Raw genomic sequence first — 16137 nt, 5'->3', positions numbered from 1 at the left:
ACATAAATGGTTTCTGTTATTTTGTAATTACGAGCTGTATCTACAAAAAGGTTTCTTTCTAACACATAAGCTAGCTAGCCAGCTAAAGAGCTGTACTTTTCCGGCTGCAAGCTTAAACATTTGTCTCATTATGCAGTTCCCATTGGTTACACTGTTTACCAAGTAGCTAGGTAAAGAGCTGTATTTTGCCTTGCCAGTTTTACCATTTATCTCACTATGCAGTTCTCACTGGTTACATTGTTAGCTTTAGCAGGGTAAGAAGCTGTATTTTGGCTTGCTAGGTTTCCATTTACCTCACTTTGTGGTTGTCATTGGTTACATTGTTAGGTAATTAGCTATGTAAGGAAATGTATTTTGGCTTGCTAGTTTTACCATTTATCTCACTGCAGTTCTCATTGATTACATTGTTAGCCAATTAGCTAGGTAGGTACTTATATTTTGGCATGCTAGTTTTACCATGTATCTCACTATACAGCTCTCATTCTTACATTGTTAGCTAAGCGGCTAGGAACGTAGCTGTACTTTGGCTTGCTAGTTTTGCCATTTATCTCCCTTTGTACTTCCCATAGGTTATACTGTTAGCTAAGTAGCTAGGTAAGGATCTGTATTATGAGCTTGCTAATTTTACCATTTATCTCACTACACGGTGTTCTTTGGCTACACTGTTAGCTAATTAGCCAGCTAAAAACCTGCATTTTGTGTTTGCTTGTTTCATCATTTTTGTGTGCAGCTCTTGTTTGAATGGTTAGCTAGCTAGCCAGCTCAAGAGCGATATTTTTGGGCTGCTAGCTGAAGCATTTATCATGCTATGCAGTTCTATTTGTTACACTGTAAACTAGCTAGCCAGTAAAGGAGCTATACTTTTGAGCTGCTAGCTTAACCATTTATTTCTCTATGCAGTTTATTTTTAATTTAGCCTCAATACTGTCAACAAAGGCCTGCTGAACCTATTGGCAGGAGATGATGACTTCAATCCCTGGTGATGCCACAGCCATCCGTGGCCATGAGTCCAGGAGGACATAATCTGCTTTGATCTCTCTGGGTGGGTAACATGTCCCTCCTGCTTTTGACAGAATTTTGGACTCAGGTTGGGTCAGGCTTGAACAGATTTTGGGCCAAAATTTTAGGTTCAAATAAAGAAATATAAAAAATTAGGCCTAAAAAAGGCCTTTGGGTCAAGCTCAGAACAGCTGTAATGAGTGGCGCAGTCTTCTTGAATTAACAGAGATAAAGTAAGCGGGAAGAAAGTGCCACAGCTGAACCCTACAGGACCCTGCACCTCAGCATTATTCACAAAGACCTGGTGGGCCGAAGCTTTTGTTCTCGTCTGTCAGCAGCACATCTGATTCAGCTAATTAAAGTGTTGGTTCATGACAGTTGTGGCTTGATCAGTTCAGTCGGGGGTGTCACTAAGGACTAAGCAGCGGCTGCTCCAGGGCTTTGTGATCTGCCACATCTAAATTCGATGCTTATCAGTCAGATATCAAGATTTGACTGATATGATATTAGGCTGATATGATGAAGTGTTAATTAATTCCTGCCTCAGATAAGAAGATACGTTTGTGTCTGTGTTACAAAACTTGCATGGAGTCGTGCAGAAGCAGCCTGATGTTTCTTTTTCCCGTCTGGTCAGCTTAAGCAGTTTAAATTAAATTATGCTTGTTTATGCTTCCATGGAAGAAATCACCAGGCTTATCTGTATCTCAGATAGCGACACAGAGATACAGATTATCTGTTCATATTTTTATTTTCATTTTTATATCTCCGGAGCTCTGTTATCTCAGGCTATGTTCTGTTCTGTTCATTCTCAGTCAGGAGCTTTATTCTAGCTCAAGGTTTTGTGTGTGTGTGTGTGTGTGTGTGTGTGTGTGTGTGTGTGTGCATGTGCGTGTTTATGTTAGGGAATGCAGGAGAGACACGGAGCAGAATTTCAAGAAGCAGTGGGGGAAATGTCTAGCTTAATCAGTGCTACCTCAGAGAGAGAGAGAGAGAGAGAGAGAGAGAGAGAGAGACAGAGAGAGAGGAGTGAGAGACACAGAGATTTAGAACCAAGGCAGGGAAGATAGTGAGAGGGACACAGAGAAGCTCAAGAGAGGATGGAGAGAGAGAGACTGAGGGAGGGAGAAAAAAAGATGGAGAATGAGAGAGAGAGACAAGAGAGCCAAGAGCCATGAGTGAGAAAAAGAGACCGAGACAAGAGAGAGAGAGAGAGAGAGAGAGAGAGAGAGAGAGAGAGAGCAGAAAAGAGAGAGACACAGAGCTTTAGAAACAAGGCAGGGCTAATAGAGAGAGAGAAAGAGAGAGAGAACGAAAAGAAAAACGAGCCAAAAGAGAGAGAAGCAAAACAGAGACTGACAGAGATCTAAAACAAGAGAAAGAGAATGACTGAAGTGAGAGAGTGAAAGAAATAAAGAGAGAGAAAAAAGAGAGGACATGAGAGAATGAGTGAGATGAAAGAGGGAGTGAAATGCAAAAAAGAGTGAGTGAAAACAGAGCAGAGAGAAAGAAAGATGAGAGAGAAAGTGAGAGAGAGATAGGAACAAGTGAGGGAAAAAACAGAGGAAGAGAGAAAGAGAGAAGAGAGAAAACAGAAAACAAGAGAGAGAGAGAACAAATTAACAAACCAAAGGTGAAAAAATAAAGAGGGAGTGAGAAGCAAGGCAGAGAGAGACAGAGAGAGAGAGAGAGAGAGAGAGAGAGAGAGAGAGAGAATTTGCCAAGACAGTGAGAAGCAAAAGACACAGATGGAAACGAAAAAAGAAAAAAAGAGAGAGGGTGAGACGCAAGGCAGAGACTGAAAATAGAAAGGATACAGAGAGAAGAAGAAGAGGAAGAAGGCAAACAGAGAGAGATACAGAAACAGGCGAGGGAGTAAAAGGGAGAAACATGCAAAGGAGAAAAAGAGAGAACAGAGAGAGTGGGAAGCAAGCCGAAGCTGAAGAAGGTCACAGAGAGGTCCTGCTTTTCCAGCCTTGCTCATGACTCCCTCACAGCATTGTGGGCTTTACCTCAGAATTAGCTGACCCTTTTGGATTGCTATGAAAAATGCACTGGCTTTGGGTTTTAACCCCAGAGTTCGAGGTGCCTTCATAGTTTTTTAATCAGCCGTCTGAACACTCTGCTCAGCATTGCAGACAGCGCAACAGTCTCTGCAGGGAAACAGAGACCGAGACCAGGAAAACCAGAGAAAAACATGAGCCCAGGCCCACGATGAACACAGCCCACCTTTTTGCAAGCAGTGCAAGAGATAGCAGCACATAAGCATGGCAATTTTAAGGGCCTGTATGCTTTATATTTCAAATCTGATTGACGACTTTTCCTTTTCGTGAGCTTTTCTCATGTTTTTGTTACTGTGCCTTTAAGACTGATACATGCAAATCATCCTGAGTGGCTGCTCTCACTGTTATAAGTACATCATCTGTTTTGATCGACTACTCTGTATTGCCATATAACTTCAATGATAATGGGAAGGCTAACTGTTGAATATGTGGATATACACTATATGGCCAAAAGTATGTGGACATCTGACCATCACACCTACATGGGCTTGTTGGACATCCCATTCAGGGCTCTGAGATCAGGGCTCTGTGCAGGCCACTGGAGTTCCTCCACACCAAACTCATTATGTCTTTATGGAACACACTTTGTGCACTTTTGTACAGTCATGCTGGGACAGTAAACGTTCATCCCCAAACTGTTGTCACAGTGCTGGAAGCATATGATTGTCTAAAATGTCTTTGTATGTTGTAGCATTAACATCATCCTTCACTGGAACTAAGGGGCCCAACCCTGAAAAACAACCCCAGCCCATTATCCCTCCTCCAGCAAACTTTACAGTGCCATGTTTAAGGTCACTGAGTTCTTCAGCACAATCGTTTCTACTGCCAGTGTTTGTCTATGGAGATTGCAAGGCTATGTGCTTGATGTTATACACCTGTTAGCAACGGGTGTGGCTGAAACACCTGAACTCAATAATACGAAGGGGCGTCCACATACTTTGAGTGTATTGTGTATGTAAGTCATTCATTTTTTGTGACATAACCAAAACAATGAATTGCTCTTGGGGCAAAACCTTGTATCTCCGAAATGGTAATGTTTTCAGGAGAAGGAAAAAGTTAATGGAACAGGATTGTTTTCCCAAGTCATTTTGGACCATTTCTGTTGCTCCATTCATGATGAAATTTTAACATAATATAAAAGGCAGCAACTATTTGCAAATTCTGTGAAAAAATGAATAAATAAAACAGGAAAAATGGAGACTTTTAGTCCCACAGCAGCTGTATTAACAGGGAGGTAAAAGGAACATTTTGAAATTTTGTGTTTCTTATGTTTTCTACATTAAACTCAATTAAGAATTAAAAAAAAAATATGAGGAAAATTCTATGATATGGGCTCTTTAAGCGTATATGTTAAGCTGACTTCTGTAGGCCCCTTTTAGTCCTTTTGGGCCTAATGAGTTTGTGTGGATACGGGAGCGATATCTGCCATCCGTGGGTGACGGGGAGCTCTTGGCTTCGTCTGCATCTTAAATGCGGCCCTCTGTCTTTGCTTCAATTATGCTTTGACTGCCTGACCTCTCCCGTCCCACAGGGAAGGTTGCCAAAGCGACCTTAGCTAAGGGCTCCAGGGTGAAGATTATAATGGCTTTTCCAGCCCGAGACTCAGTTCCCTGGTTAATCACTCGTTTTAAAGATTCACACTGCTCTATTTTATGCCTTATCATGCAGCTCTGTCTGTCATGCAGTAAAAGTGCACTTTAAAGGAATAGTTCAGCAAAATATCAAGTCTGTTCACCCCTTAGCTTAAATGTAGTTGATCAGCCAAGACATATTTGGTGTCGGAAGTTTGCTTCTTTAGTCTTGCACCTGTCTATAAGGCTAATGTAGCAAACAAGTAATGGAAGGCTATGCATTATCCACTAGCACTGCAGAAAGTCAATTCCTAAATTATCACTCATTTGTTTTAAACTGCGCTGAGTTGTTAAAGGAGCAGTGTGTACAATTTAGGGGGCTCTATTAGCAGAAATGGAAGTTAGTTTACAAAATTATTATTTCATTAGTGTATAATTAACTGTAACTATGAATCGTTGTGTTAACATTAGCTTAAATCAAGTCCTTTATATCTATGTACAAGCAGAGGCAGCCATGCATGTTGCTACAGTAGCCCAGACAAACCAAACACTGGCTCTAGTGAGTGCCTTTCACATTTTACGTTTTAATTTACACTGGCTTTGTAGAAAGAAGAAGAATCTTTGTCTAAATGTCGTATCATGGTGCATATTTATTGGTAGCTACATACATAAAACTCCAGGTAGGATATTTCAATAGCTTAAATCTCCTTAGCAAAAATACTACGAGGATTAAAACTACAAGGCTGAAGTCAGCTGCTTATTAGCCAGTTTCTTGTTCAAATTTTCTCATTCTACCTTAAATAGTTACGTTCTGGCGATGATATTCAGCTTCTTATATGGCAGCTCCTTGTTTGAATTTTGTCGTTCTACCTTAAATAGTGCAGCAGCTACACTCTGGTGCTGACATTAAGCTTCTTATTGAAGCTGGGGGACTTCAGTTGGCTGCAATCTGCAGTCTCATCACTAGAGCTTACACACCGCTCCTTCGAATGATCTCATATATATACTTTTGCATTTCTGACACTGTGTGACATACTGTTAGTTTCAGCTGCAGTGCAATGTTGCTATGGTAGAATCTGCCCTCTCATTCAGATACAGCTTTCAGATGGCTTTTAATATGATACCTTTAGCATCTTCAGCACACTGTGCTGGACAGTAACCACACTGACCTATGGATAAACCAAACCAATGAAAGCAATAGCAAGACACAAAGCTGCAGTTCCTTCAAGATCCTACACCTGAATGAGAGTGAGAGGCTATAATCATGGAAAAGTTGGAACCATTGCTTGTATGTATGAAATATATGATATGTACAATCATTGACTGGAACATGCAACCACTGTTGACCTCACTGGACATCAGTGATGAAAACTGGAAGCTGTGTTCACTCTGTCACCTGATTTCCATAGTTTAGGTTCATCCCAGCTCTGTGTTCACACAATAAATGAATTATTGCATTACTAAAAATAATAAATATACACTACTGTGCAAGTTTTAGGAAATCTGAGAAAATTAGATTTAAAAAGCAGTTTATCTGGTCTGTAAACATTTATTTGTCCAGAAAAACACGTGAAACAATAAGTACAAATAATGTTAATACAGAAAGTGATTTTATTTATGCCAGTGTCATCAATTCCAAATCTCTCCTCCTAGCAGAACAGTATTATTTGCAGTTATCATCCGACACCTGCTTTGACTAATCAGTGCTTCATTATGTTAAATCAGGTGTGATGGCTGGGGGTGTCTAGAAACCTGGATCCAAACTTTGCTCTTCAAACTAGTTCACAAAAGATCAACTACTCTTTCCAAAGCAAGAAATTGATGTTACCTTTTATTGCATTTATGTTTATTTTGCATAAATTCTATTATTAGGTTATTCTATTATTAAGTATAAGGTTTTTACAAGCACAAGTACAATTATTGCATAAAGAAATAGGCTTCATTCACCAAAATATCTTCCTGAGTTTTTTCTTAAATGTGTTCTTGAGAAAGGTCTTAAGAGAAAGTCTACATCAGATTCATGACGTCCACTTAAACCACAGAACTGTTCACACCTTCATGCTCTTGAGTGAGTGTAGATTCTGTTCTTACCTAAGTACAAATCCCAAATAAGGGAACACTGGTGTATGTCAGAATCTTCATGAAAACTGCTTAAGTAGATTTTGAGAAGAAATTTGTTCATTTCAAATAATGTGTATAGTTGCTTAAGACTTTTGCACAGTACTGTGAATAAGTAAATAAATAAATAAAGCATATATTGCCCATTTGTATATGGTACTTTCCAAAAATCAGAGACCGCCTTTCATTTGTTTAATTTCCAGTCAAAACAGACATTAAATACAAATTATTACTTTTTCAATGTCAGAAATATATATATTATTTTATTAATTTTAATATATTCCAGTCCAAACTTACTAAAGTTTTTCAAAGTTCAGTCTTATGATTCCGAGGAATGTTCCGAGGAAACCTAATCTTCTTTTCCTTTACTCGTCTTACTTCTTTTATCTCCTTCATTAGGCAGTTGTATTAACATATATCTAATCTCCTTTGAAATATTTCATGAAAAATTAATCCTAAAATGGTCATTTTGACTCTAAGTTAAGTAAATTAAGAGTGGTCTCTGACATTATCATACCCTCTTAAATGAAAAAAAAAATGGTTCTTCAAAGGTTCTTTACTAAAAGCGACAGTTCTATTTAGAACCATGAGTTCCGTATAGAATCATTTCATGCTTAAATAGTTCTTAGTAAGGCGAAATGGCTTGTGAGATTGATGAAGAATGTGTTGTATATGGCTCTATACAGCACCAAAAGGGTTCTGCTATTGTTACGATGTCAACCCTATAACAATAGAAGTATCCTTTTTGGTGCTATATAGAATCGTGTTCAAAAAGGTCCTATATAGAACCATATACAACATATTCACTATGCAAAGAACCATTTAAGCATGAAATGATTCTATATAGAACTGTTATATAAACTGGGCAAAATCCTGGCTACTGCTGTTTACTATGTGACGGATTTTGTCCAGGTGGATGTATTCAGGGAAGCTCTGGAAAAAAAGGTACAGGTAATTATGAAAAAAGAGAGAGGCGAAGAAACGGGACGCAATTACGAAAGCAATCAGGGTTTGAAATGGCTTTTCACTCGCAGCATTACAGAGCCGAGCCCTCGTAATAATTGTGTTTTCACATTTTGTTGCAAACAGTAATTAATACAGCCAAAAACCGTTACATATCACATGATGCGTTCTGCATACACACATCCCCTCTCAGACAGTGCTGTGATGAAGCCTGCGTGTATTTTAGCTGCGAGAGCGAAAGCTGTATTTGCTCGGAGCGGCGAGAAACCAATTGGGTTGTTGACACTCAGAGTGCGGCAGGTTCAGATCTAATAGTAATCACGTGTTCCTCCTGTCTGCCAGCATGTCATTATGAGGTGCACGTGTGATGTTTTTTTTTCTCTCCCAATATGCTACATCACTCTCTTGTGTATTGTTCCCTTCCAACAGACTGACACAAATAGAATTAGGGGACCCAGATTCTACATTGGTTTTCCACTCACACCCCTCACTCATCCACACATTTGTGTTGGTTTACACACCAAAAAGCAGCCATAATTATTTTTTTCATGACCATTTTCAAACCTCTCCTTAGCCCTTTGATTTAAACAGCCTGTTTTATGTAAATACCTCTCTTCTGATTGGCTGATGCATTCACAAATGCCCTATACTGTGCCTCATTCAAAAACCTACACTATCCGCAGTAACAGCACTCCGTATCACTTTAATGAATGGGCTTGCTAAAGTGCTGTAGGCTGAATATGCAGATATATGTAAACATTTTCATGGTACAGACTGTTTTTGTAGCTCATTTTCTACAAGTGGACTATATTTGCTCATTGGCTATCATTTATAATAGTCATTGAGCCATCTACCAGTTATTTGGATGATTAATCAAATCATTTCAAATGCCTCTTTGAGAAATTTTGAGAAATCTTTAATGAACCTGCCATGGTTGTGCATATCATTGTGTAGAAATGTTTACTAATAATGCTAGTGTCCACTAGCGCTTCTTTGGGGATTTCTGTGTTAGCAGTGGCATGTATTTACTTTCCCAAACTGAGTTTAACTGCTTTGTCCAGTCCTACACGTTGACGTTTGAAGCTTTTGAAACTTGTAACAGATATTCAGGTGATATATTCTTTACTTTGGATGGTGTAGTTTTCCAGGAAAGTCTAAATGAATGTCAGTGGAGTCACCTGTTAGCCTGTTATCTGTCTGCTGAGCTGTTCAGTCTAAATCTAGTTAAACAAAACTTCATATACTGTACACTTGTTTTTTACACATACATTCAATTTGTAACATCAATCAGTTCATTTTACTTCACATACATGCAATTTGTAACTACAAGCATACATGCATTTATGAGATTCTGCTGGTGTGGGTTTCCCCCCTTTAGTGACACTGACAAACCATGAATTAAGTGCTAATAGCTCCCCTTCATGGGCATATCTGCTAGATATGGCTTTACAATAACCCTGTTTATCATTCAAATTGTGAACTAATAATTAAGCTAATTAACTGACCAAGCCATAGGCCTGCTGGCAGGCCCAAAGTATTATTACACACCTCTATAACCTAAGAAAATTAGTTTGCATTGAAGTCCCTGTAGTTACTGAATAATAGGCCTTAGTATGTAATAAGTCTGGAATGTTAAGGGGTCAGTTGAGAGACTAATTTAAATTTAAATTAGATTTTAACTGAGCAACCATGACACCCATAGTTGTGACTATTGTTGCATTTTCTGTTCTTTTTTTAAGTAAAGGAAAATGCTTCAGTACAATATAGATGTGGCAGATGGAGAGGTAACAGGGACACAGAAAGGTGTTTTAAGTTGGGGGTGTTGAAATTTTAAGCAGCATATGCATGCTATGAACGATGACATCATCCTAAATGATTTACATTTTTTTTTTCCTTCTAATTTTTCAAATCTTTACCAACAGAATGTTTTATACTACACTATAATGAGGCAAAAGTTGACAATATATACATGTAACTGACACATTAGACCACTGATCCACATCCTCTCTCTGCTCTCTCACTCTGGACAAACTTTATGCAAATGAACTAAGTGATGACCACATTTAATGCTGGAACTCACAGTGAGCAGGAGATACAGTCTCTTTAAGCCTCAGCCTGCATGTGTTTTAGCAATGTGCCCCCAAAGCAGTCATCCACTTTTACTTAAAGTCCACTCAGTTCTAGGTAATAACCAGTAAGTGTAAGGTGCAACGTACTATGTAATTAATTTGGGTATTAAACTGTAATTTGGGCATTAAACTGTTTTTAGCTATTAAACTGTAACTAGTAAAAGACCTCAAAAATAAGTGGACATTTCACTGTACAAATTTCATAGTAATGTCATATGATTCAGCATAAATCAAAAACATCTCCAGAGAATCAGAAACATCTCCAAGCACCAGGTAATTTAGAAGGCAAAAAAATGACAACACAAAATACAATTTTCTGAAGTAAATGGTAAAAAACCAGTAAAATCACAGAAAGAATCATTGCTCTTTAACAGCACAGGTTCAGTTTCATTTACAGGTAATAGACAGGTTCATACTATGTAAGATTCTGTGCTTTATTTATGAACAATCTTTTATGTCATATAACAACCTGACACTTTTTACCCAAAACAAGCGCACAGCACTGTGGAGTTTGTACCACATACTTACCCAGCTAATACTGAGAACTCAAAGCCCTGTAAATAAGTGTTACTAAAAGAGATTAGGCTGAAAATGTTATTTTCCATGCCTTTAATTGTCGTTAGCTCATTTTCACCGTGCAGAGTGGAGCTAAAAGCAGCAGCTCCGCCTCGCTTCCCTGTTGCTGCGCGTGTGTTGCCAAGGCTACCTGCACACACCTGCACCGAGACCCACCAGGCACGGCCTGCATAGCACGTAGTGTGGAGATGTGGGTCACCACACCTGGTTTTGTAAAATATCCAAGCCCAGAGCTCCTAAGGATCAAGAGCAGGCCTGAAGAGCAGACAGGAAGCCTGAACATGTGGTGCCACACACAAAAAAAAAACATGGTTAAAGCCTCTTAAGAGCAGGAAAGGGAGAGATATGGGGCTTCAGAGAGGTGAAGAGAGGGGGAGCGAGAGTGGGGAGAAGAAAAGGAGGGAGAAAAAGCAGAGTGGGGGATGGTGGGATGGGAAAGAGGGAGACGTGGGCATCTTCAAGGTCATCCTTTTGTATTAAGAGATGAGCGATAGCTGGAGGGAAGATATCAGAGTCGCCGAGATAATTTTTCATTGCATTATCTTTGCCTAAACCACCCCCTCCACAGCCCCCCACCACCACCTCCTACTCCAAACACACACAAACACACGTACACACAGCCTCCTCCCGAAACAAGAATATATAACGCTTGACAGGCTCTTCTTCGCTGCTTAACCCGGATGACGTTCATTCATAATTGTCAAAAATTGAATTATTTTGCAGGCTGGTTTCACGCTGTTCATGTAGAGCTTACTCAATCACCCAGAGTGGTGACAGATTGTCACGATATGGAATGATCTTTTATGATTTTTAATCTTTTTTTCTTCTAAGATTGAATTCATTTAGGCTTTAATGAGGTGCTATCATCAACTCGTTTGTGTACAAAAAACACACAGAAGTATACAAGAAACATACACAAGCCTACACAGCAGGTAATCGCCTTTAAAAAGACACATTCATTTATTTAAGCTTTCCGGATTAAATGTTTAAGATATTTGAATATTTGACATACTTAATGAGTCAAAAATTATTATCTGTGCTTTAAATGTGTCTATAATTATTACATAATTTAGAATTTTTAACAACAGCACCTAATTAAAGAATAATCAAGTGGTTAAGTTCATTATAAAAAAAATCTGTACATTTACAGTATTTATTTTATAGTAAAATACTGGTTTGTTTTTTTTCAGGATCGTACTGTAAAAGATTGGCTATTTAGAGTGATACATTGGTTTATAGTAACATACCAGGCAACACAGTTTACAGTAAATTACTTGTGCTAGAGTTGCCAGTAAAAGAACTGTAAATTTACAGATTGTCACTGTGAATATTTTTTATAATATTACATAGTACTTTAATGGCAACTCTGCTACTAGTAATTTAATATAATTTCTCTGTTTTTTTTTTCTACAGTGTTGTAAATTGTTGCAGTTATTATGTAAAAAGGCAGTTAAAAGTCTGCAGAAATGTCACAGTAGTTTTCAGTGGATGTTCTCAAAGGTATTTTTATTGCTTATTCATTTAAAATTGTACACCACTTTTCTGCATTATCAAACACATCATCTTGTAGAATCAGCACTTTCTGCACAGTACTATGTTTTGTATCACTGTATAAAAGATGCCTGGGGCTTCAATTGTTGTTGCACTGTTCTTTTTCCGGGTTTTGATCGGAAAGCTCTTATTATCAGAGTAACAATCCTGACTGAAGTCTTATTTATGCAAATAAAGTTTGTGAGAGCCAATCTAATGGTGGAAATATCTTCTTTGTGTCAGTCTTAAAGGGTTAACTCATTAAAATCTGCCTCCAGAGTAGTACATGTGCATGCATGCCAACGTTGCCCACCGTAACATGAATCAGCATGTGGAAACAAAGTTTTGGTGCTACCATATTTTCTATCACTGTATAAAAGAAGCACCATTCTGCCTTTATTGGTGGACATACCGTGATAGTTTCTGAACCAGAATGTAATACTCATTATGAAAGTGCATATTTTTGATGTGTTTCATTAGAATAACAATAAAAAGTGTGGAGTATGAAGTATTTTTAATGTCTAAAAGTATCCAGACACCCCTGCTCAGTAGTGAATTCATCACTTTCAGGTCACTCATTAATGATACAGGTGTTCAGTTGTGTGCAGCTTGTATAATTTCCATAGAAAGGCATTGCAAATAGGATAGGATGCTCTGGAGCAGCCACACCATGCATAATACCAAGCATCAACAGGATAAGTGCACAGCAGCAGTGGAACTGCATTCTCTGGAATGATGGAGCGCCACCCAACACCTTTGGGATGAATTGGAGTCACATGTATCATCCAGCATCAGCTATTGACCTCTAATTCTCTTGTGACTGCTACCAAATACTCACAGCAGTGTCTAGTGCAAAGTCTTACTAGAAGAGTAGAGGTTGTTACTGCAGCAAGCCGAACTCCCTGCTAATCCCATTGATTTCAGAGGGAACATTGAACGAGCAGGTGTCCACAAACTTTTGGACATATAGTGCATGATCCTATACATGTTGCTTCAGAGTGATAGTTTGTGACAAAATAAAACCTACATTTGGTAGATCATGTTCTATATGTATGTAAATAGCATTGAGCATTAAAAGATCATGTTGGTAGAAGGAGAAGTGTAGATTAAAAAAGGAGGAATAGCAGCTTTCTTGCCTTGGCCATAAATGGTTAAACATGTTTCTATATATCCTCTGCTCTCCTCTTTAGGTCTCCCAGTGATGCAGGTGAAGATTGACATCTCCAGGCAGCAGGTGGAGAAAATCTTCGGCCTGGAGGATTACTGGTGTCAGTGTGTGGCCTGGAGCACTACAGGAACCCAGAAGAGCCAAAAGGCTTACGTGCGAATCGCCTGTGAGTTATCCTAACACGTCTGGACTAGCCAACTGCTCGAAATCTGGGGCATGAGCGTGGGGGGGGAAAAGCCCGTCAGTGTGTCCAGGGGAAAATGTTCAGAATTCAACAAGGCTTCGGCTGGCGTATCTTTTTCTGAGGCAGAGCAGAAGATTTCGCTCCTCCAATCCTGTGGCCGATGCGCTCTCGAATAAAAATGATTTCCAAATTGCATTTAGTCCAATCAATCTGAGCACTTCAGCTGTGTGTGTTCCCCGAGGCTGATTGATTCAGATGGGTTTGTATGACTTATTTAACGTTTTTGATTGGGAAGTTTGATCAAAATAAGCCCGTGGCATGGTAAGCCGCTAATCTGCGACGTAACACGTGGTAATTGCCTCGAGAGGCCACGCAGTTTCCCATATCTAGCAGTGCGATAATACGATTAGGCTCCAGGAGGGCCTCTGGCCGCTTCGTTTGGGAGAAACAGCGTCCCGAAAGTGGAGGAAGAGAGTGCTCGCTTTAAGGCTTGGCATCTGAGAGAATACAGACGAGTCCCCTTTCAAACAAGCCGCATTTGTAACCGAAAACAATGATGAAAGCGCCGCGCAATCAGACCGGATTTATGATGTATCTCTCCGCGTGCCGGCGTATAAATCTGCCGAGAGAACAAAGAGGGCTATCGCTCCACACCTCGACGGCCTCAGATCCGAGGAAAAGAAGCCATTAAACGTGCCTGTGATATATTTTACAACCTCTCCTCTATTAATCTCCTCATAAACATGCGTCGTTTAAAACCAGGACGTCACACGGAAGCGCTGAAAGGAACAGGACCCCCCACAGACACTTTAAACTCAACCTCATTCCAGTCTCGCCTTCAAAGTCACGGAAGAGTTGGATGAGGACGGTGGCTTTTTTTATACCTCCCACGACCGCGCTGCCCGCAGTGCTGCCCAGACCCGTTAAATCCAGTTTAATTAAATCGAACACGCTGGAGCCCTCTTTAGCGCTCAGCATTTGGTACGGCCTGATTGCTATAGACAGGCATGACATGGGCTTTTTTTAAAGAGTGAAATGACTAGCAGTGATGTCTTCATAGAAAGCAGCCAGTTAGCTGCTAGTTGCTTCTTAGTGTCGCTTCGCAGAAATGATATTCCACAAGGACGACTGTCTCCATTAGGGCTGTGCATGCTTTATGACTAATTTTGATATTAGAGTCTCTGTAAGAGTTAATGGCTGGATAGTCCATTAACAACCAGGAAGGGAAAATGAACCACCTAAAATGATAAGACTATGGCCAAAATATTCTAGGGCTGTTTGCTTACTTTTTTAGGTGGTAGCAGACTGAAATTTCAAAAAAATTAACGGCACAATAAGGACACCACCAACATGATTTATTATTATTATTAGCCAAGGACCATTGGTAGGTTTTCATGCCAGATGAGGAACACAGGCTGCTTTATCAGATGAGCTAATTAGCTAAAACAGTTAACCGGTACAACACTGAATGTTGATGAGGACTCATCATCTTCTACAGGTGAGAAAATAGATAGAGAAAGATAGAGATATATACTACTGCTGTTGGAAGACAACTTTGTATCTCCATTTTTGTCGTTTTTTAGTTTTTGACATAATTTGAATATGTCTGTTGCCCTTTACACTGTATTTAAATTTCGTGACGATTGGACCAAAAGAAATGGCCCAAAATGACTTGGAAAAAAGTCTGGTTCCATTGACTTACATTAAAAGTAAAGTAGGTATTTTCCCTTTCCTGTAAAGTTGCCATTTAGGAGATATGAGTTTTTTTTCCGACAACAGCGATATGTAGGAATAAATTTGACATGTGGATGAGTTTGTGGACCAAGAGGATTAAACATTAAAAAGGTGTTTGACTAAATTGAAGTGCATGTTTCCACCATTTTTCCTTGATGAAGCATAGTACCTTAATAGAGATTCCAGTTTTTGAATTACTCTGGTACCTCTGCACATCCCTAGTCTCCATGGGCTTTTTAGCCAATTATGCTAATCATATGTTTACATTTTTAAACATATTTGTGGCCCCCAATAAGGAAATTGAATAACTAGATCAGGTGTGATAGATTAGGATTGGATCTAAAGGTGGTAGATCTCCAGGATCAGGATTGGGCATCTCTGGCGTAGAAAAAGCTGTGGAAAACATTGTGCATACAGGCAAATGCTCTTTTATTGAACAGGCACTTCAATAGGCAGCAAGAAATCCCAGTCCAGCACTACTGAATAACAGTGAGAATAGCGGGGACAGTCACGAATAGCCATACAACTTGACTGCATGGTAGACACTAACTAACCCAGAGCCCCACACAATAAAACACAGTCACATCTTGAGCTAACAACTGTCCTTTTAAAGCCATCATCCCCTAAAGCCCAGTCAAAAATAAATGAAAACACAAGACTTTCTAAAATTGAAAATGGAACTATTGGCAACCAGGTAAGACCTGGTACACCACCAAAAACATCAAAACAGATAGACAGAAAAGCAAATTTGCAAATCAAACAAACAAGCTGCTGTTATTCTCAAAACAATTAACCGGCCACTACAGAAACTGCAACCAACTTCTAAGACTGAACTTTGGTGGTGTGAAAAAATATCCCAGCTGATTTGCTTAAAAAAGTAAAGGCAAATCTCCCGACACAAATGGAATGATTCATATTATATTTAATTATTGAGACTTCTTTATAATTTTTCATTCCTACTTTTTTTTAGACGCTTCATACTGTAGCTCTGCTTAATGTATCCATTTGCTTTAGCTTGAGATACAGCTGCTGCCCTGACATTTTCCATGGCTGTGGAGTGTTTGGTCAAAAATGTACAGGATTTCTTCCATTTTTTTTTTACTTA

At 39.2% G+C, this 16137-nt stretch overlaps 1 protein-coding gene across 1 annotated transcript in view; it reads left to right on the top strand.

Moving 5' to 3' along the window:
• The window catches only part of unc5a (unc-5 netrin receptor A), a 157623-nt gene that overhangs the window by 32741 nt on the left and 108745 nt on the right, over positions 1 to 16137 (top strand). The window contains exon 3 of the mRNA XM_036589442.1: positions 13137 to 13280. Coding sequence (XP_036445335.1) covers positions 13137 to 13280 — 144 coding nt within the window. The remainder of the gene's footprint in view (positions 1 to 13136; positions 13281 to 16137) is intronic.

This window comes from Colossoma macropomum, unplaced genomic scaffold, assembly GCF_904425465.1.
Source record: "Colossoma macropomum unplaced genomic scaffold, Colossoma_macropomum, whole genome shotgun sequence".
Classification (NCBI taxonomy): domain Eukaryota; kingdom Metazoa; phylum Chordata; class Actinopteri; order Characiformes; family Serrasalmidae; genus Colossoma; species Colossoma macropomum.
The sequence above is the reverse complement of the archived record's forward strand: the minus strand, read 5'-3'. Positions and strand labels throughout refer to the sequence as shown.